The 27,220-nt window shown below is 51.9% G+C and overlaps 2 protein-coding genes across 2 annotated transcripts in view; both read left to right on the forward strand.

Moving 5' to 3' along the window:
* The first annotated feature begins 7,177 nt into the window (after positions 1-7,177).
* Positions 7,178-8,211, forward strand: LOC144248169 (olfactory receptor 14A16-like). Its single transcript, XM_077789915.1, has one exon. It carries the CDS (start codon positions 7,183-7,185, stop codon positions 8,209-8,211), a length of 1,029 nt encoding a protein of 342 aa, XP_077646041.1. The 5' UTR covers positions 7,178-7,182.
* Positions 8,212-25,156: 16,945 nt separating this feature from the next.
* LOC110484126 (uncharacterized) overlaps positions 25,157-27,220 on the forward strand; it is a 187,648-nt gene continuing 185,584 nt past the window's right edge. Inside the window, 2 exon segments of the mRNA XM_077789898.1 lie at positions 25,157-25,205; positions 25,584-26,406. Coding sequence (XP_077646024.1) covers positions 25,157-25,205; positions 25,584-26,406 — 872 coding nt within the window.

Consider the following 27,220-nt stretch of genomic DNA (forward strand, 5'->3'; position numbering starts at 1 on the left):
TGTGCCATGGATCCCAGAAGGGCATTCCCAAGGTTCCCAGGGTGCTCCTCCTGCTGTGCCTCCCAAAGAGCTGTGCAGGACAGGGGACAAGGTGCAGCAGCTGTGTTGGTGCTGCAGTGCCACCATGGCCCCTGGTTCCAGGAGTTTCAGTACTGCCAACAGCAGTTCCTGGGTTCCATGATGCCCTGCTGTGTCCCCATGGATATTTGGTGTCATGAAGTTCTTCAGTGTCACAATTACTTACCTCGCTCCATGAGCTTCCACAGTGTCCAAATGGCCTCCTTGGATGGGCAATGTCACCATGGACCATTGGCTCCATGCAGCCCCGCTGGGTCACCTTGGACTCCTTGGTTCCATGAGGTTCTGGGGGTGTCTCCATGGTCTCCTTGGATCCACAGTGTCACAATGGACAACTGAATCCACGTGGCCCTGTTGTGTCACCGTGGCCCCTTGGTTCCATGGGACCCCAGGGTCACAATTGACTCCTTGCTTCCATGTCATGCCCTCAGTGCCAAAATGGCCCCTTCGTTCCATGGGGAACACAAAAGATTTATAGAAACATTGAGCAAATCCTGCTTAACACAGCTGGGAACATCTGTTTGCATTCCAAAGAGAGGTTAAAGGTGAGGCTGGCACCAGCAGCTTCCATCTGCAACAGAGATCCAGGGAAAGGGCTGGGATAGAGAATTCAGCTGGGAGACTCAGAGAATTCTGCTTCCAGTGATCATTTCTGGTCACACTGTCCCTTGTAGAAAGGTGACACCATTCCAGGCAGCCTGTACTGAGCAGGTGGCTCCTGAGTGGGGTTTGTTGTTCAGGAAACCTGCTCAGGCTTTTCCATTCTTTCCTTCCCAACAGGAAAACTTCTCTTGGGTCTGTGTGCAGGTAGAGCCCTGAGGAGAGCAGGTGGGACACGGTGCAATGGGCTGGGACATGGAGCTGCAGAGCTCAGGAACAAGATTCTGCTGCAGGGCACAGGGATGTCAGTGCCAGGTGGGCAATGTCAGACATGGTGAGGCTGGGGGTGAGGAGCAGCTTGTCCAAACAGAGTCAGCCCTCAGGGGGCTCATTCTTCTACATGCCCAGACCTCCTCTGGAGAAGTTCAGTGTCAGGATCACCTGGGGAATGCTTCTATCAGCTCTTCTCCAAACTGGGAAATAAAAAAATACTCACTTGATTGAAGAAAAAAAAAATCATGATGTGTACTTTGAAATCTTCCTCCTTAACAGAACTGCAGACTGACTCCAATCAGCTGCACAAGGCCTGGAGCACTGAAGACGATTGAAGGAAGAAAAAGAGCCTCCAAGGGCTTTCTGTATTTTTATGATCCCCACAGTTGATTTGGGCGCCTGTCCAGGATCATGAGGCACTGAGAGAAGGCTGAAGAAGCTGCTCAAGGAGTCAGAAGCAAAATCCAAGTCCCTTGGAGCATCACAGGGCCCCACTGAGGACAGGGACTGCCAAAGGCTCCCCAGGGACTGGAGAGAGCAGATCCTTGAGGCCAGGATTGCAGGGATCCAAAGGCTCAGAGCAGGGAACTGCAATGCTGAGCAAGGCCTGGGCTGGCTGGGGGAAGCAGAAAGGCCAAGCCCTGAGCCCAGACAGGCACAGCAGGGCCTGTCCCTCACGGGTGGCTCAGGGCTGTTTGTGGGGCAGGGGGATGTGAGGGGCAGCAGGGACAAATGTCACAAACCTGTGTGACCCTGCAGATCCTCATGGAACCAAGGGTCCGATGTGACACTGTGGGAAGTTGTGGAACCAAGGGGATCATTGTGGCACTGTGGGGACTCATGGAATCAAGGAAACCACCGTGGAATTCAGTGATCACAAGGAACTAAGGGTCCATGGTGACCTTGTGCATCTGCAGTGTCACAGAGGAGCCGTTGTGACACAGCGAGGGCACACAGAGCTGAGGGGCCATTGTGACACATCAGGGCTTTGTGGAACCACAAAGCCAATGTGACACTGCAAGGCCTCATGGAAGCATGGGGCCATTGTGACACTGCAGAAGCAAGGGGAACATTGTGACACTCCAGGGCCTGATGGAGCCAAGGAGACCATTGTGACTTTGTGTGGTCCCACAGAACCACGGGAACATGGAACAGGTCTGGCTGGCTGGGCCTCCTGGGGTCCACCTGAACACCTTGGTATGATTAGAGCTGCTTCTCATCTCCTCTGAAGCACTGGGTCTCTGGGCTTCACTTCCTATGAGAGAGAACTGTCCTTCTCCTCCAGGGACCCAGGGCCAAAATTTGGATTCCTTCTGCAAATTTGCTTATATTGCAAAGATTGTTCCCAGATGAAATCTGCCAGGAGAAACAAGTCTGGCTGCCTTGGCCACCTGGGGGCCACCTCTCATCTGCCTTTCAAACACTGGGACCATGTGCTTTTCTTTATTATGGGAAGAAAACATCCATTTCAACCAGGTACCCATGGCCAAAATTGGGCATCTGCCTACAGAATTCCCTATATCCAATGATAGCTCCCAGAAAAATGATGCCAGGAATCACAAATCTGGCTGGCCTTGGCTTCCTGAGGGCTCGCACTCATGTGCCTCTGAAACACTGGGACTCTGTGCTTTCATTCCTAATGAAAATAACTCTTCTTCCTGTCTAGGTGTCCACGGCCAGAACTGAGATTCCACCTCCAAAATGCTCTATGTCCAAGGATAGCCCCTAGATGAAAGTTGTCAGGAGAGAGAGGTCTGGCTGGCTTGGCCTAAGGCTGGCCACATCTCATCTTCTTCTAGAACACTTGGATTTTGTGCTTTTCTTTCCTATAGGAAAAAAACATCCATCCTGAGCAGGCGTCCATGGCCAGAACTGGAATTCCACCTCCAAAACTCTGTACATCCAATGATTGCTCCCAGTGAAATCTGCCAGGACAGACAGATCTGGCTGCCGTTGGCCTCCTGGGGATGCCTCTCACCTGCTTTCAAAACACTGGGGTCAGTGCTTTCCTTCCAATGAAAAAGACCTGTTCTTCTTCTCAAGGTGTTCATGGTCAAAATTGAGATACCTTCTCCCAAATTCCATATATCCAAGGATCTCTCCATGACAAAAGCTGCCAGAACAAACAGGTCTGGCTGGCTTGGCCTCTCAAGAGCCACCTCTCTTCATTTCTGCCTTTGAAACACTGGGGCTCTGTGCTTTCCTTCCTATGGAAAAGAACCATCCTTATTATCTATGCAGAAATGGCTGAAACTGGGGTTCCACTTCCCAAATTCCCTATATCCAAGGGTTGCTTTCAGACAAAAGCTACCAGGACAGAGAAGTCTGGCTGCCTTAGGCCTCTGGTGGAAGCCTTTCATCTGTCCCTGAAACACCGGTGTTCCGTGCTTTTCTTCCTGTGGAAAAGAACCATCCTTCTACTTTGGGTGTCCATGTCTGAAATTGGGATTCCACCTCTAAAATTCCCTATATCCAAGGGTTGTTCCCAGACAAAATCTGCCAGTACCATCAAGTCTGGCTGTCTTTGGCCTCTGATGGCTGCCCCTGCCACACTGGGGCTCGGTTCTTTCCTTCCCATGGAGATCACTGTGACACTGTGGGCACCTCATGGAACCAAGGGGATCATTGTGGCACCACTGGAGCCCATGGAACCGAGGGGACATGGTGACACCATGGGGCTTCATGGATCCAGAGACCATTATGACTCTGTGGGGCCTGATGGATCCATGGAGACCATTCCGACCCTTCAGGGCCTGGTGTCACCAAGGGGGCATTGTGACACCTCAGGGCCTCCTGGAAGCAAGGGACCATTGGGACACTGTGGGGCCCCATGGAAGCAAGGGAAACATGGACCAGGTTTGGCTGGCTTGGCCTGCCAGGAGCCACCTGACAGGTCAGGGTGGTATTAGGATGTCAAGGGCTGCTTCTCATCAGCTCCTGGTGCACTGGTGCTCCGTGCTTTCCTTCCTATGGAAAAGAACCATCTGTCTTTTCAGATGCACATTGCCAAAATCGGTACTCTCCCAAAAATGTTCCCTATATGCAAGAGTATCTCCCAGACAAAAACCTGCCATCTCAGGCTGGCCTTTTCCTCTTGTGGTCACCTCTCATCTGCCCCTAAAACAGTGGGGATCTGTCCCTTCATTCCTATGAAAAAGAACTGGCCTTCATGTCCAGGAACCATGGCCAAAATTAAAGTTGGCTACTGAGCCCGGCCGGGCTCACGGAACCATCTGCAGCCCCGGGAGATATTGACTCTGCCAGTGCTGTCATCCTCCCTCCAGTGAGAGAAAAGGACACAGGGCAGGCACACAGAGGAGCAGCATGGACACACCGAGGGCAGGGAAGAGGAAGTTGAGTCCCAGATGGGAGGGATGAGGAGATGCCTTGATCTTGGGGCAGAAATCCTCTGCTAAAGCTATGGAGAAGGATGTCGTTGATACCTCAAACTCTCTTTTTCCCCATAACACATTGAAAAGTATGGGGAGATGACTTGTTTCAGCAAAGGCCTCCATGCTAAAGTAAGCAAATGTTGTAGTAGCTGTGATCCCATGAGAAGTTTGAACAGAGAAAGAGAGCACAGTGATGAGACCCTGTGTCCTCAGGGAGAGAAGAAGACCTCTGTTCCCAGAGATGAAGATGATTTCAGAAAGAGATGAAGAGAACCTTTGCTCTTAAACAGCTCATCTTTAAACCAATACCCCATAAGCTGGCAAGGCTCATGAACACAGCTCTAGGACGGCTGTGAAAAAATTGGAGGGACTTCACAATTGCAGATTATTCCAGGCAGCTGCTATTTCTGGAAATGAAAAGCCATGAGATAACTGTTTTCTTGTGGATAAGCCTCCATAACATTAACAAGAGGAGTTTCTCTCCCTAACTGAACTGAAGACAGACTATTGTAGAGGTGGTAAAGTGACAGAAAATTCTAGGTTTTGTCGCTTTACATTGTCAAGTTTTATAGAGAGGGGAAGTGTTCTGAAAGTTTTGTTCTGATCCTCATCACTCACTCTTTTAGTTGCTGTTAATAAACTTTTCTTTATACACTTTTAAAATTTTGAGCCCACTTTGCCTTTCTCCTAATCCTACCTCACAGCAGGAAATGAGTAAGTATATTCTAGTGTATGCACTGGTAATTAGCCAACACTAAACCCACCATACTAATTGATGAATTGGCCGAGAAATCTCAAATTGGCAAAGCAAAACCACTACAGAAACTTCCTGATGAACTGCCCCAGACAAGAGGGAAATCAAGGCAGAGCCATGGTTTGTCAGGACTTGCTTGATCCTAATGAGCCCCGTGGTGCCTTTGGAGCTGAGACCTGGAACCTCAGGGCCTGAGAGAAGATTGCACAAACCTATCCAAGTGTCAAAATCAGAAGAAAACCCAAAAGTGTCTCAAAGAATTAATGGGCCTCCATGAAGTCCATCCTTAACACAGGCTCCTCTTGGCCTCCTTGGAGGAGATAATTGGAGTCCAGGATTGCACAAAAACCTCTCAGAGACTCAAAATGACACAAAAAACACTCAATGTAGGAAGGAAAATCCAAAGTACCAGAAAAAAGTTGTGTATCTCAAAGCATTAATGAGCCCAACTGATTGTGAGTACAAAGCCTCTCCAGGGACTAATTACAGTAGATAATTGGGGCCATGATTGCAGAAACCTCTCAAAGACACCAAGGCAAAAGGAAAAGCCAAAGTCCTTTGAAAAACCTGCAGTCCCTGGGAGCATGAAGGAGCCCCCAGGGCCATTCCTGACCAAGGCTCCCCAGGGACTCCTTCCAGCAGATGCTTGAGGCCACTGGGATGTGGGCTAGGGGGGGATGCTGAGGGCAGGAGCAGGGGCTGACAGTGCCCAGCCTGGCTGGGGCTGTGCCAGGAGGCCCCAGGGCCTCAGGACAAGGTGTCTCCTCACAGCCCTTGGTGGCACAGACCCTGCTGTGCCCCAGGGCACCAAGACTTGGCTTCTCTTTGTCCCCACCTGGCATCAGTGCCTCCAGTTCTCTGCTCTGCCTGGGGCCTGGGGACACTTTCTCAGTCGTGTCCCTCAGTGGGACCCATTAAAAGTCCAAGAAACTTTGGAGTTGGATTCTGACTTGGAGTTCTGGAGAGTTTCTGCAGCTCCCTCTCAGGGCCTGATGTTCAGGGCTGAGCACAAAGCCCCAGACGGTCATTAAAGTCCTTGTGCTGTGTCTGTGCTGCTGAGCTGGGCCGGGCTCCTGGCACAGAGGGTGATCCTGGTAACCAAGCAGAGCTTCAAAAGCACATTTCTCTTGCTGAGCAGCTCTTCTGCCAGCCCAGCAGGGCTGGGGCACTGCCTGCAGCCAGCCCGGGCACAGCACAGAGGCACAGAGAGCTTCAATCAGTCAGGGCTGGGAAGGGGCTGAGAAGTGCCTGGGGCAGAATCACTGCCAGCCTTTGGCACAGGAACCTCTGGCTGCAGGACAATGCAGCTGCAGCTCCTGGAGAGATCTCCTAAAGCTGGAACATCCCAATGCCCACAGAGCCTGTGAGTGCATTCTCTGCTCATCTCCTGTGCAGAGCAGCCAGGGGTGCCCAGGGCTGTCCTGCAGAGCAGGGTCCTGCAGCCCAGGGCGCTGTGCTGGGCCAGGGACTCTGCTGCCTGCCAGGGACAGCTCTCAGCCGGCCCTGGAGCTGCTCCCAGTGCTGGGGGACAAGATCTGGGGGGAAGGAGACAGCTGGTAAGTCTTGGAATGTAATTCTTGTGTGGTGAGGATGCTGTATTGTTCAGGACTGTTCCCAGCATGGCATTTAACTCCAGAACTTTTCCAAATGGATTATACAGGGAGCATAGCAAGACAGGAACTGCATAAATGGGAAATTTCTGCTTTCTTATGTACTAATCTTTGTTGCCTGGATGGGGAATTCCCCATAGATATGCATCTCTCAGTTCATATTGAGAAAAAGTTTTTTTTCACATCTGAATAAACCAGGCAGTAACAGAATTCAGCACAGGGCCTCTTAGATGCATCATCTTTGTGCTTTTTCCAGCCTGCTCAGGATTACTCTGATGTTATCATCAGAGCTTGCAGAGCCAGATCTGTCCCTGGGCAGTGCCTGAGCTGGGAGGGGTCTGCAGGGCAGAGCTGAGCCCCCAGGGCTGGGCTGGGCTCTGGCAGTTCTGGCAGGGCTCAGCCCTAGGCACAGGGAAGCAGCTGCTGGCAGGGACAGCTCCAGGCAGAAGAGCCCTGGGTAGGCAGTGGGGGGAAGATGCCCATAAGCTGTGCTGGGATATTTAAAGTCCTCTCCACACTCAAATATTCAATAATTCTTTTTCTTACAGATTCCCATGTGCAGCCACAGCAAATGTCCAACAGCAGCTCCATCACCCACTTCCTCCTGCTGGCACTGGCAGACACGCGGCAGCTGCAGCTCCTGCACTTCTGCCTCTTCCTGGGCATCTCCCTGGCTGCCCTCCTGGGCAACGGCCTCATCATCAGCGCCGTAGCCTGCGGCCACCACCTGCACACGCCCATGTTCTTCTTCCTGCTCAACCTGGCCCTCAGCGACCTGGGCTCCATCTGCACCACTGTCCCCAAAGCCATGCACAATTCCCTCTGGGACACCAGCACCATCTCCTACACAGGATGTGCTGCTCAAGTCTTTCTGATATTCTTCTTCCTTGGATCAGAGTTTTCCCTCCTGACCATCATGTGCTATGACCGCTACGTGTCCATCTGCAGACCCCTGCACTACGGGACCCTCCTGGGCAGCAGAGCTTGTGCCCACATGGCAGCAGCTGCCTGGGCCAGTGCCTTTCTCAATGCTCTCATGCACACAGCCAATACATTTTCCCTGCCCCTGTGCCATGGCAATGCCCTGGGCCAGTTCTTCTGTGAAATCCCCCAGATCCTCAAGCTCTCCTGCTCCAAATCCCACCTCAGGGAACTTGGGCTCATTGCTGTTAGTGTCTGTTTGGCACTTGGTTGTTTTGTGTTCATTGTTTTCTCCTATGTGCAGATCTTCAGGGCTGTGCTGAGGATCCCCTCTGAGCAGGGACGGCACAAAGCCTTTTCCACCTGCCTCCCTCACCTGGCTGTGGTCTCTCTCTTCCTCAGCACTGGTGCATTTGCCTACCTGCAGCCCTCCTTGATCTCCTCCCCATCTCTGGATCTTGCCCTGTCAGTTTTGTACTCAGTGGTGCCTCCAGCCCTGAACGCCCTCATCTACAGCCTGAGTAACCAGGAGCTCAAGGCTGCAGTGTGGAGACTGATGACTGGATGCTTTCAGAAACAATAAATTGCTAGCCAATTTCTGCAAATCACTTGTAATAAAAGTCATCTTTGTTACTTCTTGTTGGTTTCATTTTGGACTTTCTTTGTTTTAGATATTAATGTTGCCACAAAGAAATGCCATTGTTTGTGCCATTTCTTATTTGATTCTTTCCACTATCCATGTGGCCATAGACTGTGTCAATGAGGGGCTGCGCTCTCGGTGGCTTTCAAGGAACTAAAGGATCTCCCAGCACAGTTTTCTGAAGAGATTCTCCTTTATTGCCTTCTCTGGAGCTGCAGCAGCAATGTCTGTTTGTAGAGCTGGGGCAGATCCGTGCTGGAACAGCAGTTCTGGTCCTGCTGGCCACACCATTCCTGATCCAGGCCAGGAGCCATTGGCCTTCTTGGCCACCTGGGCACACGGCTGGCTCATGTCCAGCCTGCTGTCCCTCAGTCCCTGCAGGTCCCTTTCTGCCTGGCTGCTGTCCAGCCCCTCTGTCCCCAGCCTGTAGCACTGCAGGGGTTGTGGCCAAAGTGCAGGACCCGGCACTTGGACTTGTTAAACCTCACCTTGTTGGATTTGGGCCCTGGATCCAGCCTGTCCAGGGCCCTGTACAGAGCCCTCCTACCCTCCAGGAGATCAACACTCCCATCCAGCTTGGTGTCATCTGCAAAGATGTCCTTGGTTCCAAGGGGCCCCTCAGTGTCATAATGTCTCTTTGGTTACACCAGGCCCTGCACTGTCACACTGGTCTCCTTGGTTCCATGGGCCCCAAAATGTGACAATGGACTCCTTGGTTCCATGGGGTTCACAGTGTCACAATGTTCTCGTTGGTGCCACAGTTTCACAGTGGCCCCTTGGTCCCATGGGGCCCAGGGTGTCACAAAGGCCCCATGGTCTCATGAGGTCCCACACTGTCACAATGCTCTCTGTGCTTCCACAAGTCCCCTCAGTGTCACAATGGACTCCTTGTTTCCACGAGGCCACACAGTGTCACAAGGGCCTTCCAGATTCCCTGAGGCCCCAGAGTGTCACAGTGGCCCCTTGGTTACACAAGGTCCTGCAGTGTCACAATGTCCCCTTGGTTCCATGAGGCCCCACAGTGTCAGAATGGCCCCTTGGTTCCCCTGGGCCCTGGACTCTCCCAATGCTCTCCTTGCTTTGGCAGTGTCACAGTGGTGAAACCCCTCGGTCACACGAGGCCCCGCAGTGTCACCATGGCCTCTGTGGTTCCACCAGGACCCAGCGTCACGGGGACTCCCTGGTTCCATTGGGCCCCAGAGCACCACAATGGAGCCCTGGTTCTATGGGGCTGCACAGTGTCACCATGGTCCTCTTAGTTCCACGAGGCCCTGCAGGGTCACAATGGCCCCAGAGTGTCCCAATCATCACAGAATGACAGAATCAGACAGGCTGGAAAAGACCTTTGGGATCATCAAGTCCAATAAATGCCCTAATACCGCCTTGTCACCCAGACCATGCCACTGAGTGCCACTGGAGAGGGACAGTGACTCTGCCACCTCCCCCCTGGCCTGCCCATTCCAATGCCCACTCACCCTTTCTGTGAAGAACTTCTTCCTCTTGTCCAGCCTAAACCTCCCCTGGTGCAGCTGGAGGATGTGTCTTCTTGTCCTGCCCTCCAGCAGATCCACACTCACACCCAGCTTGGTGTCACCTGCAAATTTGGGGATGGTGGGCTCGATCCCCTCACCCAGATCATCGGTGAAGATGTTAAACAGGACTGGGCCCAACACAGATCCCTGGGGACAGCACCAGGGACTGGACACCAGCTGGGTACAGCACCATCCCCACCCCTCTCTGGGCCCAGCCTCCAGCCAGCTCTTCCATCTCCCAGCCAGGAGGGAACCTGCCCAAGCCGTGGGCTGCAGCTTTTCCAGGGAATGCTGTCAGAGACAGTGTCCAAGGCTTTGCTGAAGTCCAGATGGACACATCCACAGCCTTTCCCACATCCACAGGTGGGTCACCTGGTCATAAAAGGAGATCAGGTTGCTCAGGCAGGACCTGCCCCTCTTAAATCCACTCTGGCTGGCTCTGACCCCTCGGCCATCCTGTGGGTGCCCTGTGGTGGCTCTCAAGGTGATCTGTTCCATAACCTTGCTGGGCACCGAGGTCAGGCTGACAGGCCTGGAGCTCCCCAGATCCTCCTTCCAGCCCTTCTTGGGGATGGGCTCACACTGGCACCTCCAGTGCTCTGGGACCTCCCTGGTGAGCCAGGACTGATGGTAAATGATGGGGAGCAGCTTGGGGAGCTCATCCGCCAGCTCCCTCACCCCCCTAGGATGGATCCCATCAGATCCCATCTACCTGTGAGCATCTGAGTGGCTCAGCAGGTCACCAGCTGCTTCCACCTGGATTACAGGGGCCTGTTCTGCTCCCTGTGCCCATCTACCAGCTCAGGAGAACTCTTGTCCTGAGGACAATCTCTCCATATATTGAAAATTGAGTCAAACAAGGTATTAAGTAGCTCAACCTTTTCCTTATCTTTAGTTACTCTATTTTCCACTGCATCCAGTAAAGAGCAGAGGTTCTCCTTATACCATGTTTTGCTATGAATTTATTCATAGACACATTTTTTATTATTTTTCACAGAAGTGGCCAGGTTAATCTCTAATTGAAATTTCACATCTTTCCTTTTCTCTTTCTGCATGATGTAACAACATCCTTAAACATTTGCTAAGTTGCCTGACCTTCTGTCCAAAGTTAATGCTCTCTCTGCTTTCCCCTGAGTTCCCACAAAAGCTCCATGGGTAGTCAGGACAGTGATTTTCCTCAGCAGATCATCTTTTGCCACACTGGGACAGGCTGCTCCGTACTCCTTAAGATTGCTTTCTCAAAATGTGTCCATCGTTCCTGAACCCCTTGGTTTTTAAGGGCTCTTTCCCTTAAAAAAATTCAGTACCTGATTTTGTACTCCCCAAACCTGCATCCTAAGTAGGCCAAAGTCTGCCCTTCCTAATTCCAGTGTTGAAGTTTTGTTGCTGCCCCTCCTTTTTGCACAGATCATTGAAAACTTGATTATTTCATGGTCCCTGTGCCCCAGGCAGCCTCCGACCCCCACATCTGCCACCAGCCCTTCTCTGTTTGTGAACAGCAGGAGACAGAGCTTTCCTTGTGAGCTCAGTGTTACCAAAAATTCAGTAAAACAGAAAACTCCTTAACACCAGTGCAGCATTAAGAAGCAGCATTCTTTATTCAGCTGGATGCATGGGGGATAGCTCCTCCCAAAGCCGAGCATGCTGAGTACAGGAAAGTTTCTGTTTATATTCTGTATTTTGTACACATATCCATTGATTGTCGTGGACTAAACACACATGTGATAATCATTTCCCCAGAACCATTAACATATTTCCCCTCCCCTTTACCCATGTGTTTTTCTGTCCTGGGTGTCTCTCTGGTGGTCCCTGGTGGTCGTGGACCCCAATGTTCCCGTGGGCCGGGCTGAGCTGGCAGGACACTGAGGCTGGTGAACTTTCAGTTCCCCTTCTGCCACAATGGGCATTGTGTGGTTTCCATAGGCCTGGGGTTTTGGAGAACAAGCTCCAGGTGTCAGCTCACCTGGTGGAGACAATTTATCATCTGGTAACAAGAGGTCACAGAGTGGGCTGTGACATCACAGAGTGAGGTCATTGAGAAGCTACAACATCATAGACTGTCCCTGTAACATCAAAGCTGGCTGTGACATCACAGGGCAGAGGTCTGACATCACAGAGCAGGTGATGACATCACAGAGCTCTATGTGACATCAGAGACCAGCTGTGTGAAATTAGAGAATGGGCTGTGACATCTCAGAGCAGACTGTGACATCACAGTGGGGCTGTGTGACATCCCAGCAGGGCTCTGTGAGGTCACTGGGTTGGTCACTCCACTCCAGCTCTCACTCACAGTTTCTCCCAACAAGTCCAATGCTGTTCATGCCCAGTGGGGTCCCTGTCCCCTGGTATCCCCCCAGTCCCCCTGCAGCCACAGCCTCCACCAAAGGATGTTCCACAGGGTCCACCCCAGAGCTTGACATGAGGACAAGGGGCCAGGGCTGTGTGACCAGGACATCAAGGACGTGGATTACCCAGGTCTCTGTGGCCTGGGTTGGGTTCCCCAGGGCAGGAAAGATGTCTGGCAGCTGGAGCAGGCTTAGGGAAGGGCCTCCAAGGTGGGGCTGGAGCCCTTGGGCTGTGAGCAAAGGCTGAGGGAGCTGGGCTTGTCCAGCCCAGAGCAGGAAAGGCTGAGGGGCTCCTCATCCCAGCCTGGCAGTGCCAGCAAGGAGGGGATGGAGAACACAGAGCCAGGCTCTTCACCAGGGGCCTGGTGGGAGACAGAAGCCAATGGGTGGAAGGGGAAAGAGGGGAGATCAGCCAGGCCAGGAGGAGATGAAATGAGTCAGGCTGGTTTCAGCATTTCCCCAACACCAAAACCAGCCTGACCTCCCTTGTCCATCCACCACTGACAGCTTTGCAATTCAGGTATTGTTTGAGCTGTTTTGCCCACACTCCTGTCTAAGATCAATTTTAGCATGTAAGTCACTAGTGGATGGTGGACTCATCAGATGCTGCTGGGATGCTGCACATAGCTCAGGGAAGAGCGTGATTGTTATTAAATTATGTCCTGTTCAACCATGGTCTGTTGGCCATGAGGAGAAAATTTCTGTGCCTTTGAGTCTCACCAGTTCCTGACCCCCAAAGGACACAAACCTGATGAGTTGTGGTTCCCACTCCAGTGGTGGCACATGGAGCTCCCTCCATCCCCAGAGCAGAGCTCCCTTGTCCCAGAAAGTCCCTGGCAATGCAGGGATGAAGGAAACAGAACAGGCTGTGGGGATCAGGGGCAAGACACGGCCAGGGATTTGGGGTGGTTGTGAGCCCAGGGCAGGACCCGGCCCTTGGCCTTGGTGAACCTCATCCCATTGTCCTGGGCCCATGGCTCCAGCCTGTCCAGATCCCTCTGCAGAGCTTCCTGCCCTCCAGCACAGCCACACTCCCACCCAGCCTGGGCTCACCTGGAACTGCCTGAGGGTTCCCTTGATGGCCTCGTCCAGATCAGCAATAAAGAGATTTCACTGACCTGGCCCCAGTCCTGAGCCCTGGGGACACCCCTGGATGTGACTCCATTCCTCAGCTGCTCTGAGTGCCAGGGGTGGGATGAGAGAAATGGTGGGGAGGGGTAGGGACAAAGTGTTATTGATTGTCAGCCATGAAGGGTCTTGATTTTCATATATGTTCAGACAGCGTTAAAAGGTGCTGGGGCTAAATATCAATTGGACATTGCTGATATCAGTCTATTAACAGGAAAAGAACAATTCTCTCTGCCCTGTTTTCGATATAGTATATTCACTTTGTATACATTTCTCAAATCTGTCTAATTAAGCACAGAAGAATTGAGGACTTGAATTATTCCCATGGGTTTTTCCTTGTTTTGGCATTTTGAACAAATGTTTATAAGCCTTTTGTCACTGAATTCCTGAACTGAAGAAATCAAGATAGAAGAGGCCTCTGGAGCAGTAAAATTCATCAGCAGCCTCCAAGTGGTTGAGGATCCATCCCAGAGCAGCAATGAGCAGAAATGGGCACAGCTCTGTGGCTGCCCCAGCTCTGGGATGGGCCCTGGGCCTGGAGCAGGAGCAGCTCTGGAGGGCCCCAGGGCCGGGGCTCTTGTGCTGGCCTGGGCAGATGGGATGGCAGGAGGGGCTGCAGAGCTCTCAGCACCTCAGGCAGAGGGGAGCAGGGCAGCCAGGGAGCTCCTTTGGCCTTGGCCAAGCCCCTTCCCCCATGGTGGGGCTGAGTCCTGGCTGAGCTGCAGCTGCTGCTGTGCCCTTGGCAGGGGCTGAGGCCGTGGGGCAGTGCCCAGAGCAGCCTGGGCTGAGCAGAGCTGTGGGGCCAGAGCCGGCTGGGCTGTGCTGGGGAGAGGCCCTCGGTGCTGCCCAGAGCTCAGGGCAGCTGGCAGAGCTGGCAGGGAGCTGGGCTGGGCTGGGAGAGCCTGGCACAGAAATCATCAGTGTCCATCTCAGCCTGGCTGAGCGGGCAGGGGCAGGAAGAGCATCCAAGGTCCTCAAGTTCTCTGTGTGGGAGCTGAGCTTTTGACCCTCTGAGCCCTTCCAAGTGCTGGGGTTGCACCTCCAGCTCCAGAGGAGATGGGAACAGAGACAAATAATTCCTGCTGGATTCTTCATTGTGTTTGCTTATACAGGTGGCCTTGATCCATATGTAGACAAGGTGTTTTGTGTCAGATAACACTGGGAGAGTGATAAGAATAATATTTTTTAGCTGAAAATTATATTTCACACATAGTACACAATGAGGAATAAAAGACACATATGACCAGAAGAGCATCTGAGTTTTTCAGACGACAAGAGACTCATTGACATTCCAGCAGTCAAACTTGCTCAAATACTTTCCTCAGGGCTTCCTTGAGATGAGATGTGACCACCAGAGGCCAAGGCCAGCCAGAGCTGTCTGTCCTGGAAGATTTTGGGTGGGATTACCCTTTCATAAAGGGAATTTTTCAGGGGGAATATCAATTTTGGCCATGAGCACCTGGAAAGATGGATGGTTCTTTTCCATAGGAAGGAAAGCACAGAGCCCCAGTTCTCCAGGAGCTGATGAGAGGCAGCCCTCAATATTCCAAGATCAGCTGGACCTGTCAGGTGGCCCCTGGGAGGCCAAGCCAGCCAGACCTGTTCCCTGTTCCCTTGGTTTCATGGCGCTCTGCAGTGTCCCAATGTTCTGCTTGCTTCTGAAGTGTGGCCCCTTCCTTCCATGAGGCCCCCAGGGTGACAATGGCCCTTGGGTTCCACAAGGCCCCACAGTGTCACACTGGTCTCACAGAAAGGAAACCACAGAGCCACTGTGTTTCAGGATCTGATGAACTCTGCAGTCACCTGAGGCCAAGGCCAGGCAGACCTGTCTGTCCTGGCAGGTTTGTCTGTGACCAACCCTTGGATATTTGGAATTGTGACTGTAGAATCCCAATTTCAGCCATTTGTGCCTGGAGGAGAAGGCCAGTTCTTTTCCATAGGAAGGGAAGCATGGATCCCCTGTGTTTGGAAGGCAGGTGAGAGCCCACCTAAGGATGCCAAGGCCAGCCAGACCTGTCTGTAATGGCAGCTTTTGTGCAGGAGCAATCTTTGACTATGGAATTTCTGGATGTGGAATCCCAATTTCGGCCATGGACACCTGGCTGAAAGAATGAGATGGATGAAGGATGAAGAAGGATGGTTGTTTTCATAGGAAGGAAAGGGCAGAGCCCCAGTGCTGCAGGGCAGAATAGGGAGATCACCAGAGGCCAAGACAAGCCTGGGCAGTCTGTCCTGGCAGGTTTTGTCTGGGAGAAACCCTTGCATGTAGGGAATTTTGGAGGAAAAGCATTAGTTTTGGCCATGATTGTCAGTGCAGGAGGGACGGTTCTTCTTCCCAGGAAGAAAAGCACAGAGCCTCAGTGTTTGAAGGCAGGTGAGAGCCAGCTCTCAGGAAGACAAGGTCAAACACACTTGTTGGTAATGGTAGATTTTGTTTAGGAGCAATCCCTGGATACTGGGAATTTTGAGAGGGGAATTCCATTACGGCCATGGATGCTTGAATGAGAAGAGCAGTTCTTTTCCATTGTAAGGAAAGCCCAGAGCCCCAGGGCTCTGTTTCAGGGGTACATGAGAAGAAACCCTCGACATGCCAAGGGCAGTTGGACCAGTCAGGCCAAGCCAACCAGACCTGTGACCTGTTCCCTTGGATCCATTGGGCCCTGCAGGGTCACACCGGCCCCTTGTTTCCATGGGGCCCTGCAGTGTCACACTGGTGGTGTCATATTGGATCCTTGGTTCCATGAGGCCCAGATGTGTCACACTGGCCTCTTGTTTCCATGGGGCTCCATAGTGTCACAATGGTCCCTTGCTTCCATGAGGCCTTGCAGGGTCACAGGGGTCTCCTTGGGGCCACAGGGTCACAATGGACCCTTGGTTCCATGGGCACTCACAGTGTCAGAAGGGTCTCCTTGGCTCCATGGGGCCCTGCAGAGCCCCTTGATTCAACGAGGCCTCAAAGTGTCAGAATGGCCTCCAGGATTCCAATGGGACCCACAATGTCACAATGGACCTTTGGTTCTGTGGGGTCCCACACTGTTCCATGAATCCTTAGTTCCATGGGACCTGTAGCTCCTTGGTTCCATGGTGCCACTCAGTGTGACAGCTGCCCCTTGGCCTGCCAACACTCCATAGCGTCACAATGGCCCCTGGGTTCAATGAGGCCTTGTGGTGTCACAATGGTTCAGTGAGGCCTTTAGTGTCACAGGAGTGTCCCTGATTCCATGAGTGTTGGAACCCTGGATGCTGAGAATGTTAAACTGGCTGTGCTGAAAGGCACAGACTTGCAAGAGAACACTGCATTTGACCTGAGGCTGTGGAGAAGGCTTCCAAAATTCATTAATGGCACTGGGGTTACAGGTGCATAGTTGGTTAGAGGTGTAAAGTACCACAGGGTGGAAAACTTAAAGAGTTTGTGGTTTTGGAACATAGTAATAAATATGAAGCAAGATGGAGGTTTTAGGGTGGAGACAGGGTCTTCTTATTTATCTTCTTCTTACCTTCTTCTTCATGGGTTTGGGTGATAATTTGTGATTGGACAGAAAAGTCTGCATTGCTGGCTTCGAGGGATCAATTATTGGGTAAAAATGGAAAACACTTTAGGTGTCATTCCTTGGTTGGATAATTTTAAAAGACCTCTTAACAAGAGATATTTGGTCATTTTGTGACTTGCTAATGAAAGATTGCAGAATTCACAATTGTGAGGTTGAAACACTGATGAGAAACAAGAAGCACCTGAGTCTGAACATGAACTATGATCTCAAGTACCTTTAATCCTGACCACAACACAGGTAGAAAAAACAAGCACAGCACCCACACCTAAGGCCTGGCAGTGTGACAACAGACCATTGGTGTCACTGAGCCCCACAGTGTCACGATGGTCCCCTTGGCCCCACGAGGCTCTGAAGTGCCACAGAGGCCCTTTAGTTTCACAAGGCCTCAAAATGTAGGAATGGTCTCCATGGTCCCATGAGGCCCTGCTGGGTCACAATGGACCTTTGGTTCCAGGATGCCCCAGAGTGACACAATGGTGACACAATGGTTCCATTGGACCCTTCATCCCACGGAGACCCACAGTGTTCACTGCAGTCCCCTTGGTTCCATGAGGCCCTGCCATGCTCTCATGGCCCCTTGGTTCCAGTGAATCCCAAAGCGTCAGAACAGTCTCCATTGTTCCATGAGGCCCCACAAAGTCACTGTGCTCTCCTTGGTTCCACAGGGCCCCACAGTGTTACAATGGACTCTTGGCTCCATGAGGTGCCACGCTGTGTCCCAATGGCTCATGGTTCCATGAGGCCACACAGTTTAACAATGGTCCCTTGGTTCCATGAGGCCTCGCTGTGTCACAATGGACTTGGGGTTCCATGAGCTTTCCTACTGCCAAAAACAGTCTCCCTGGTTCCACAGTGTCACCATAGTCCCTTTGTTCCATGAGGTTCTATGGCAGAACCTTGGTTCCATGGCCACCTTGGTTCCGTGTGACCTTGCAGTGTCACAATGGACCTGTGGTTCCACGAGGCCTTGCTGTGTCAGGATGGCCCCTTGGTTCCAAGAGGTTTCTCAGGGTCACAATGTTCTCCTTGGATCCATGGTATTACAATGGGCCATTGGTTCAATGTGGCCCCAGGGTGCCAAAATGGATTTTGGTTCCATGGGGTTCCGCTGTGTCACCATGGACCCTTTGTTCCATGAGTTTGCACAGAGTCACAGCTGACTCCTGGGTTCTGTGAGGCCCCATGGCCACCAAATCTCTGAAACAGCAGAACAAGACTCCTTAACACTAATTTGCTATTTAAGAGGGGATCATTTATTCAGGCCTGAGGTCTAGTGAGGGATAACTCCTAACCTTATGTGGACACGTAACTCTACCAGTGTGTTTCTTATACACAGTCACTAAATGTGTATTACAATTTACCCATTTCCATAAAACCCACCCGAAGTTCTCAGGGTCAGTCCTTGCTTTTTCTATCACTGCACCCTTGAGCCAGATGTCTTCTACACTTCCAACTGTCCTTGCTGGAAAAGCAGCTACTGCACGCCTTGTTCCTGTGTTAAAAGGTCCCAGCACGGTAAAAATGGAATTAACCCTTTGGGTATCAAGGCCAAGGCTTTGTGTGGCCAGGCAGGGGCAGCAGGAGGCAGAGCTGCCAGCAAAGGAAGGGCCAGCGAGGTGGGGCAGCCGGGGGTGACGACAGCCTGCAGGGACAGAGGCGCAGGGCAGGGACACCGTGGGACAGCCTGGGCTGCAGAGGGATCAGGGATGTGCAGCAGCTGCAAGGCCCTGACAGAGCCAACCTGTGCAGCCCTTTGGCCATGGCTGCTGGCCCTGGGCCTGAGGCCACAAGGGGACAAGTGACCCTTGCAGCCCTGGGGCCTCAGTGCCTCCTTGTCCCTGCTCAGCAGCCTGGCAGGGGCCGCCCCATGGTCCTGCCCTTGGCACTGCACATCCCCACATGCCAGTGCCCATCCCGGGAAGAGCCCTGAGCAATGAGGGAGGGACAGGATCTGCCTTGCCAGGGGCTGGGGCTCTGGCCTGGGCCCTTTGCATTCCTGAAACACATCCAGGTTTGCTCAGCACCAGAGACACCTTTCCCCTGCTTGTCCCCAGCTGCCATCACTACCTCCAGTGCTCTGCTCTGACTGGAACCTGGGGACACTTTCTCAGTCCTGTCCCTCAGTGGGACCCATTAAAACTTCAAGAAACTTTGGAATTTTAATTTAACTTTGAGTTCTTGAGAAGTCCAGGCAGACTCTTGAATATAGAGAATTTCGGAAGTTCAACTGCAAGTACAGCCATTTCTGCGTAGATAAGAAGGATGGTTCTTTTCCATAAGAAGGAAAGCCCAGAGACCAAGTGTTTCAAAAGCAGGTGAGAGGCAGCCCGCGTGTTTCAAATGAGTTCAAGGGCAGCTAGACTTTTCTGCCCTGGCTGCCTTCACTTGGTATCATCCTTGGATGTACAAAATTTTGGACATGGAATCCCAGTTTTGGCCATGGGCATCTAGACAGGATGAATGACTTTTTCCTATAGGAAAAAGAAGTGAGAAGTCCAAGTGTCCTGGAAGATGGGAGGTGTCCACCCTTAGGCTAAACCAGCCAAACCTTGGCACCTTTGGTCTATGGGCTATCCTTGGACACAGGGCATTTTGGAAGTGGAATCTCAATTTTGGCTGTGGGCACCTGGACAGGAAGATGAGTTCTTTTCATTAGGAAGGAAAGCACAGACCCCCAGTGTTTCAGAGGCAGATGAGTGCTGCCACTCAGGAAGCCAAGGTCAGCCAGACTTGTCTCAAACCTGTCTTGGCAGCTTTTCTCTGGGAGCTATCATTGGATATAGCGAATTCTGGAGGCAGATCCCGAATTTTGGCCATGGGTTCCTGGTTGAGATGGATGATTTCTTCCCATAAGAAAGAAAAGCACATGGTCCCAGTATTTCAAAGGCAGATGAGAGGTGGCCCCTGGGTGGCCAAGGCAGCCATACCTGTCTCAGACCTGGCAGATTTCATCTGGGAACAATCTTTGCATATAAGGAAATTTGGTGAAGGAATCCTGGTTTTGGCCCTGGGTCCCTGGAAAAGAAGGACAGTTCTCTCCCACAGGAAGGAAAGCCCAGAGCCCCAGTGCTTCACGGGCAGATAAGAAGCAGCCCTCGACATGCCAAGGTCAGCCAGACCTGTCAGGTGGTCCCCAGGAGGCCCAGCCAGCCAGACCTGTTCCATGTTCCCTTTGTTGTGTGGGACCCCACAGTGTCACAATGGTCTCCTTGGTTCCATCAGGACCTGGAGGGTCTCAATGTTCCCCTTGCTTCTGCAGTGTCACAGTTGCCCCGTGCTTCCATGAGGCCTTGCAATGTCACAATGGCTTTGTGGTTCCACAGAGCCCTGATGTGTCACAATGGCCCCTCGGCTCCGTGTGCCCTCGCTGTGTCACAACGGCTCCTCTGTGACACTGCGGCTGCACAAGGTCACCATGGACCCTTGGTTCCTTGGGGTGTCTGAGTTCACAATGGTCTCCTTGATTCCATGAGGCAGCACAGTGCCACAATGGCCACTTGGTTCCATGAAGATCTGCAGGGTCACACAGGTTTGTGACATTTGTCCTTGCTGCCCCTCACATCCCCCCTTCCCCACAAACAGCCCCGAGACACCCGTGAGGGACAGGCCCTGCTGTGCCAGGCTGGGCTCAGGGCTTGGCCTTTCTGCTTCCCCCAGCCAGCCCAGGCCTTGCTCAGCATTGCAGTTCCCTGCTCTGAGCCTTGGGCTCCCTGCAATCCTGGCCTCAAGGATCTGCTCTCACCAGTCCTTGGGGAGCCTTTGGCAGTCCCTGCCCTCAGTGGGGCCCAGTGATGCTCCAAGGGACTTGGAGTTTTGCTTCTGACTCCTTGAGCAGATCCTTCAGCCTTCTGTCTGTGCCTGAGGATCCTGGACTCAGCCCCAAATCCACCGTGGGGAGAATCAAAATACAGAAAGCCCTCAGGGGTTCTTTGTCTTCCTACAGTGGTCTGCAAATCTCCAGGGCTTGTGCAGCTCATAGGATGCAGTTTGGTGTTTGGTTAAGGAGGAAGATTTCAAAGTATACCTCATGACTTTTCTTCTTTAATCAAGTGAGTGTTTTTTATTTCCCAGTTCAGAGAAGAGCTGATAGAAGCATTCCCCGGGTGATCTTGACACTGAAATTCTCCTTAGGAGGTCTGGGCATGTAGAAGAATGAGCCCTCTGAGGGCTGACCCTGTTTGGACAAGCTGCTCCTCACCCCCAGCCTCACCATGTCTGACATTGCCCACCTGGCACTGACATCCCTGTGCCCTGCAGCAGAACCTTGTCCCGGAGCTCTGCAGCTCCATGTCCCAGCCCATTGCACCGTGTCCCACCTGCTCTCCTCAGGGCTCTGCCTGCACACAGACCAGGAGAAGTTTTCCTCTTGGGAAAGAAAGAATGGAAAAGCCTGAGCAGGTTTCCTGAACAACAAACTCAACTCAGGAGCCACCTGCTCAGTACAGGCTGCCTGGAATGGTGTCACCTTTCTACAAGGCACAGTGTGACCAGAAATGATCTCTGGAAGCAGAATTCTCTGAGTCTCCCAGCTGAATTCTCTGTCCCTGTCTTTTCCCTGGATCTCTATTGCAGATGGAAGCTGCTGGGGCCATCCTCACCTTTAACCTCGCTTTGGAATGCAAACAGATGTTCCCAGCTGTGTTAAGCAGGATTTGCTCAATGTTTCTATAAATCTTTTGTGTTCCCCATGGAACGAAGGGGCCATTTTGGCACTGAGGGGGTGATGTGGAAGCAAGGAGTCAATTGTGACCCTGGGGTCCCATGGAACCAAGGGGCCATGGTGGCACAGCAGGGCCACGTGGATCCAGTGGTCCATTGTGACACTGTGGATCCAAGGAGACCATGGAGACACCCCCAGAACCTCATGGAACCATGGAGTCCATGGTGACCCAGTGGGGCTGCATGGAGCCAATGGTCCATGCTGACACTGCCCATCCAAGGAGGCCATTTGGATACTGCAGAAGCTCATGGAGCGAGGTGGCCATTGTGACACTGAAGGACTTCATGACATCAAATATCCATGGGGACACAGCAGGGCATCATGGAACCCAGGAACCGCTGTTGGCAGTGTGGAAACTCCTGGAACCAGGGGCTGTTGTGGCACTGCAGAACCATCACAGCTGCTGCACCTTGTCCCCTGCCCTGCACAGCTCCTTGGGAGGTACGGCAGGAGCAGCACCCTGGGAGCCTCGGAAATGCCCCTCTGGGATCCATGGCACACACTCCCAGGGGCTGGAATTCCAGTTCCCAGCCAGGAAAAGATGTTCCTCTCCTTGAAGGCAAAGCTCTTATGGAAGAGTCAAAAGCCAAGTAGAGCAACATCTTAAAGTGACATTTCACTGCCAACCTCCCTAACTTCACCCATGGTTGTTGTAGCTCATGGATTGGGAATTAAATAAGGGCAGGGTCCTTGGTGGGAGCTGCCCTGGGTCAAAGGAGGCACTGAGAGAGGAACAGAGCAGGCAAAGGAAGGCAGGAGAGAAAGGAGGTGTTTTGGTTTGGAATGACAGGTGTCTCCTAAGGAGGGCAGGACCCTCCCCTGAAATAGAAAAATGAAGACTCTTTCAGAATTGTCATAGATTTGAAATTAAGGGGGGCTCTCAGGTAAAAATATGGGAGCAGGAATAACTGTTTTTTATTAGGGAAGAAAATAAAACTATAAAATAAACAATGCAGTAAACTGAAATAACACTGACAGAGTCAAAATATAACCTGATACCGTTTTTGGACAGGGTATTGGCCGCAGTCCAATTGGAATTGTGGCTGCAGTCCTCCTGCAGTGCCAGGTGTGGTTCTGTTGGAGAAGTGATCCTGTAGAAAAGGGAGTCTTCCTCTAAAGAGGAAGAGGCAGCTGTTCCTCTGGGAAAATCCAGCCCAGAAAAAGCTGTGTTGGTGGGCCAGAATCTCAAGACTAGATGCAGGTAGGAATGCTTGGCTCCTCCCTCTGGGCAGAACATCTCACAATGGGATGTTACAGTTCTTATCAGTCATGCAGTGACATTCAATAGCCCATTATCAGCAGATGTCTCCCCTGAGGGAGGATTGATTGTGGAAGAGATAAGGAAAAACTGCCCACTTAACACAGGACAGCTGCCATACAGATGGCAAATAGAACACATCTTGCTTTTCAGTCTGGGACAGGAGGACACAAACAAAATCAGCTGAGAAGGCAGCACTCTGAAAAGCAAACCAGAACTGACAGAAAATGAGTGGGACAGAAATCAATAATTCTGATAGTTTTACTTATTATCAAAATAAATCACACCCACCCAGCCCCGCACAATCCTGACCCCACAACCTCAAATTTGGATCTCACTTCTCCCAATCTCCTTCCAACCCCATCTCATCCTGGAGGCTGAGGAATTGAACAATTTTGGCATGGGACTGAGGTGGGAAACAGCCATTTTGAGGTAGGATTTAGTCACTTTGAGGTGACAGACCAATCCACCTTGGCTTTTGGAGTGCAAAGATATGGAGAATACTACCAGATATCCCCCAAGAACCCACAAATCCTCCACTATATGTTCCCAAACAGTAAATTCCACCTCAAATACTTCTTAACTGGTGGGACTTCTGTCATCTCTGGTCAATACTCTTTTTAGTAATTTTTCAGGTGTTTTTAAGTGATAAAGACAAATCAGGAGTAAATTAGGGCCAAACCAAAACCAGAGACCCCTTGAGCATCCCCTGGACACTGGACAAAGCAAACTCAGCAGAAATCAAATGTAACCCTCCATAAAATGCCTTGAGGAAGATTTGCTCTTCCCACAAGTCATTTCTGATGGAAACACAAATAAATCCCAAACATTAATAGACCAAAAACAGAAGCAATTCTCTGGCAATTCCAAATTTCATCAGTTCCAGCACAGCTCCAGCTCAGATGCTGGCAGGTTCCAAAAAAAAACAAAAAAAACAAAACAAAACATGGAAATTTGGCCCAATAGAGATTATTAAAAGGAAGGGAAAGGTCTGTGTAGCTGTCACAAAGGTGACAGGGACCAATAAAATAATGCTTCTCCCCTCAAACCCCGTGAATTCAGGAGTTATTTGGGAATTTAGCTACTTGAGCTGGGCGTCTTGTAGGATTTAAGTAGCCTTGTGTTCGTCACTTTGGGGTGAATGATCCTTGTCAGTCTTGCTGGCATCATTTGGTCCCTTTCCTCTAGTGATTTTAACAGACTTTTCAAAGAAGGAAAACAAAATATTTTCTTTACATTGGCCACCCACAACAGCCATTTTCCTCATAAGTTCTCCAAAAAGTCACTCAGAGGAAGCTGCATCCAAGTTTCCAAGAGTTCCTCCAGAAAGAGCCACAAACTCCTCAGAGGAGAGAACCATGCTGTTGTCAAAGGCACTTGGGGTCAGACAACAGTGCCCTGAACTCACTGTGCAAAATAATGTTGCAATCCAGATAATAAAATTGTTAGAGAGATGCCTGTGCCCCAATTAAGGAGCTCAGGTGATCAAATCCAAAGTGGATTTTATTGACCAGTAAATGTGAGGTAGAGAGAGAGATGGAAAGAAAGAGAAAAAGGTAGGAGAACAAGGGAGTAACAGGGACAGGGATTTCCCCTGGGGCAGGACAAGTGTGACATTGTCCCCTGTGTGCGTGGCCTTCCCAGGGTGAGGGTTTTACACCTGAGCCAGTTTGGGTAAGGGGGGTGGTGTTCACCCCCCACCTCGAGCAGGGATTGCCTCACTGTTTCAGGTTACAGTGTCAGATATAACCAAAAGTGTTTTCAGTCCCCATCTCCATAAACTGTTATCAACAGGTGGGGCAGTGTTCTTTATCTCTTCCATGGCTCAGCCCTGATAACGCCCTCCAGGGCCATCTTCTGTTAATGGGCCATTGAGTGTCACAGCAGCACTGATAAAATTACATCATCCCATTGTGGGATGCTCCGCCCAGGGGGAGGAACCAAGCATTCCTACCTGGATATAATCTCACCCTTGCAACACCACGATCACCTTGCCTGCTGCATTCCCAGAGGACAAGAGCTCCATAACCACCACTGGACATTCAGAGGAAGACCAGACTGTTCTACAGGATCACTGCTTTGAAAGAATCACGTTTATCACTCCAGACGGACTGCAGCCACCAGTTCATCAGACTGCTACCACTACCCTGAGCAACGGGTGTCAAGTTATATCCTGACTCTGTGAGTTTAAACCAGTGTTTCTGTATCACTGCTTTGATCTTAATTTTCTTATTCAATTGTCATTCTGGCTTAGACTCTCCCCCTGGTTTGCTTTGAAGCCAGTACAAAACTCACTGTGCTCATCACTTGTTTTCCTCCCAAAACAGGATTTCCCATACCCAAACGTTCACCACATGGAGAAGGTTGTGAGGAAGAGGAAGATGCCTCAGGACCCCCAAGCAGGTGAGGAGGAAGTCAGTGCCCCTTTCCCCCTCTCTCCTGCTCCATCTCCCAGCCCAGCCTGGCCCCCGGCTGCAGGACAGCCCCGCTGCCGGTGCCCTCCTGCTGGGGATGCCCTGGGGGGATCTCCTTGCCCTTCCCTCTGGCATGGAGGAAAATCCCATCCTCTCCTTGTCCTTCCTCCCCCAGAGCAGGAGCTGAGGATGGAGATCAGGAAGGATAAATCCCTGCAGCAGAACCTTATGGAAGAAGCTGTTTTAAGCAACTCCACAGCACAGGAATCCAACAGGGAGGAAAATCCCCAGCGACACCACAGGAGGAGGGGCTGCAAGCCCAGCCCAGGATGCTCTGAGGAGGAAAGACCCACTCTGGGCCAGGCAGGTGGACAGAGCTTCAGCCAGAGCTCCAGGCAGAGCTGGGAGCTGGTGGTCCCTGAGCAGCATCATGATGGGGAGAAGCCCTACGAGTGCTCAGAGTGTGGGAAGAGCTTCAGGCAGATCAATAATCTGAAACGCCACCTGATGATCCACACCGGGGAATGGCCCTACGAGTGTGGGGAGTGTGGGAAGGGCTTCAGCTGCAACTCCCACCTTGTCAGGCACTTGCACATCCACACTGGGGAGAGGCCCTACGAGTGTGGGGAGTGTGGGAAGGGATTCAGCTCCAACTCTCACCTTGTCAGCCACCAACACATCCACACCGGGGAATGGCCCTACGAGTGTGGGGAATGTGGGAAGGGCTTCAGACAGAGCTCCAACCTCATCATCCACCAACGCATCCACACTGGGGAGAGGCCCTACGAGTGTCCTGAGTGCCAGAAGAGTTTTCAGACCAGCTCTGGTCTCCTCAGACACCAGCGGATTCACACGGATGAGAGGCCCTTCCGCTGCCCTGACTGCAGGAAGGGCTTCAAGCGCAACTCCACCCTCGTCACACACCAGCGCATCCACACCAGGGAGAAGCCCTACATGTGCCCCACTTGTGGGAAGACGTTTAACAGCAGCTCAAATCTCCTCCGGCATGAGCAGATTCACTCCGAGGAGAGACATTTCCTCTGCCCCGACTGTGGCAAGGGCTTCAAGCAAAAGTTCAATCTTGTCAGCCACCAACGCATCCACACTGGGGAGAGGCCCTACTTGTGTCCCCAGTGTGGGAAGAGCTTCACCCAGAGCTCTGACTTGACCAAACACCAACGGAGTCACCGGTAAGGGAGGCCCTGAAAATTCCCCAGGTGCAGGAAGAGCTTTGTGCACTGCTCCAGCTTCATCCCCCATTGGAGGACCATGTTGGGAAGAGCCCTGGTGATCCATGTTCCCTGTGATCCATGCTGGGAAGACACCTGTCCCTTTTCCTGCCCCTGCCAATGACCTGATGTGGGATTGAAGAACATGAGGGTCTGGCCATGGCCCTGTCACTACATTCACTCCCACCTCAGGTCATTGCCAGGGGCAGGAAAGGGACTCTTTCTCTCTCCCTGAGGAGACGGGTGTCCTTTCCATGCAGGAGGAAACACATGGCCAGGGAGAGACAGTCACTGGTGATGTGGTTTTCTGTGGAAATAGTTTTTCTTATCCCTTCTGTTATCAATATAGTTTCTGTTCCTGTTTGGTCCCGGTCTTGTTGCTGTTCCCAGTAAATTCTTCTTATTCCAGCCTGGAATCTTTGCCTTTTGTGCTGTCCATGGTAGGTGGGAGGGCAGTAAATGGCAGGGCGGTTTTAGCGAGAGCAGGAAATTGAGGAATCCCATTCCCAAACCCCAGTTCTTGGTAACCGAGCATCCCAGCTGGTGCCAGCCCTGGTGGCCATGGCAGCAGCCTTGGGAGCGGGTCCCTGGCTGGGGCTGAGGGAACCTCTTCACTCTGGTGCCCAGGGACAGGAGTGGAGGGAGCGGCTGCAGCTGAGTCGGGGCAGGCTGAGGTTGGATCTCAGGAAAGGGTTTTTGCCCAGAGGCTGCTGGGGCACTGCCCAGTCTCCCCAGGGAAGGGTCACAGTTCCAGGGCTCTCTGAGCTGAAGCAGC

The sequence above is a fragment of the Lonchura striata genome, chromosome 39, assembly GCF_046129695.1.
Source record: "Lonchura striata isolate bLonStr1 chromosome 39, bLonStr1.mat, whole genome shotgun sequence".
In the NCBI taxonomy this organism is placed as follows: domain Eukaryota; kingdom Metazoa; phylum Chordata; class Aves; order Passeriformes; family Estrildidae; genus Lonchura; species Lonchura striata.

Bases quoted from the DNA above. Each gene is read 5' to 3' on its own strand.
- LOC144248169 (XM_077789915.1), top strand. From the start codon at position 7,183: ATGCCCATAAGCTGTGCTGGGATATTTAAAGTCCTCTCCACACTCAAA.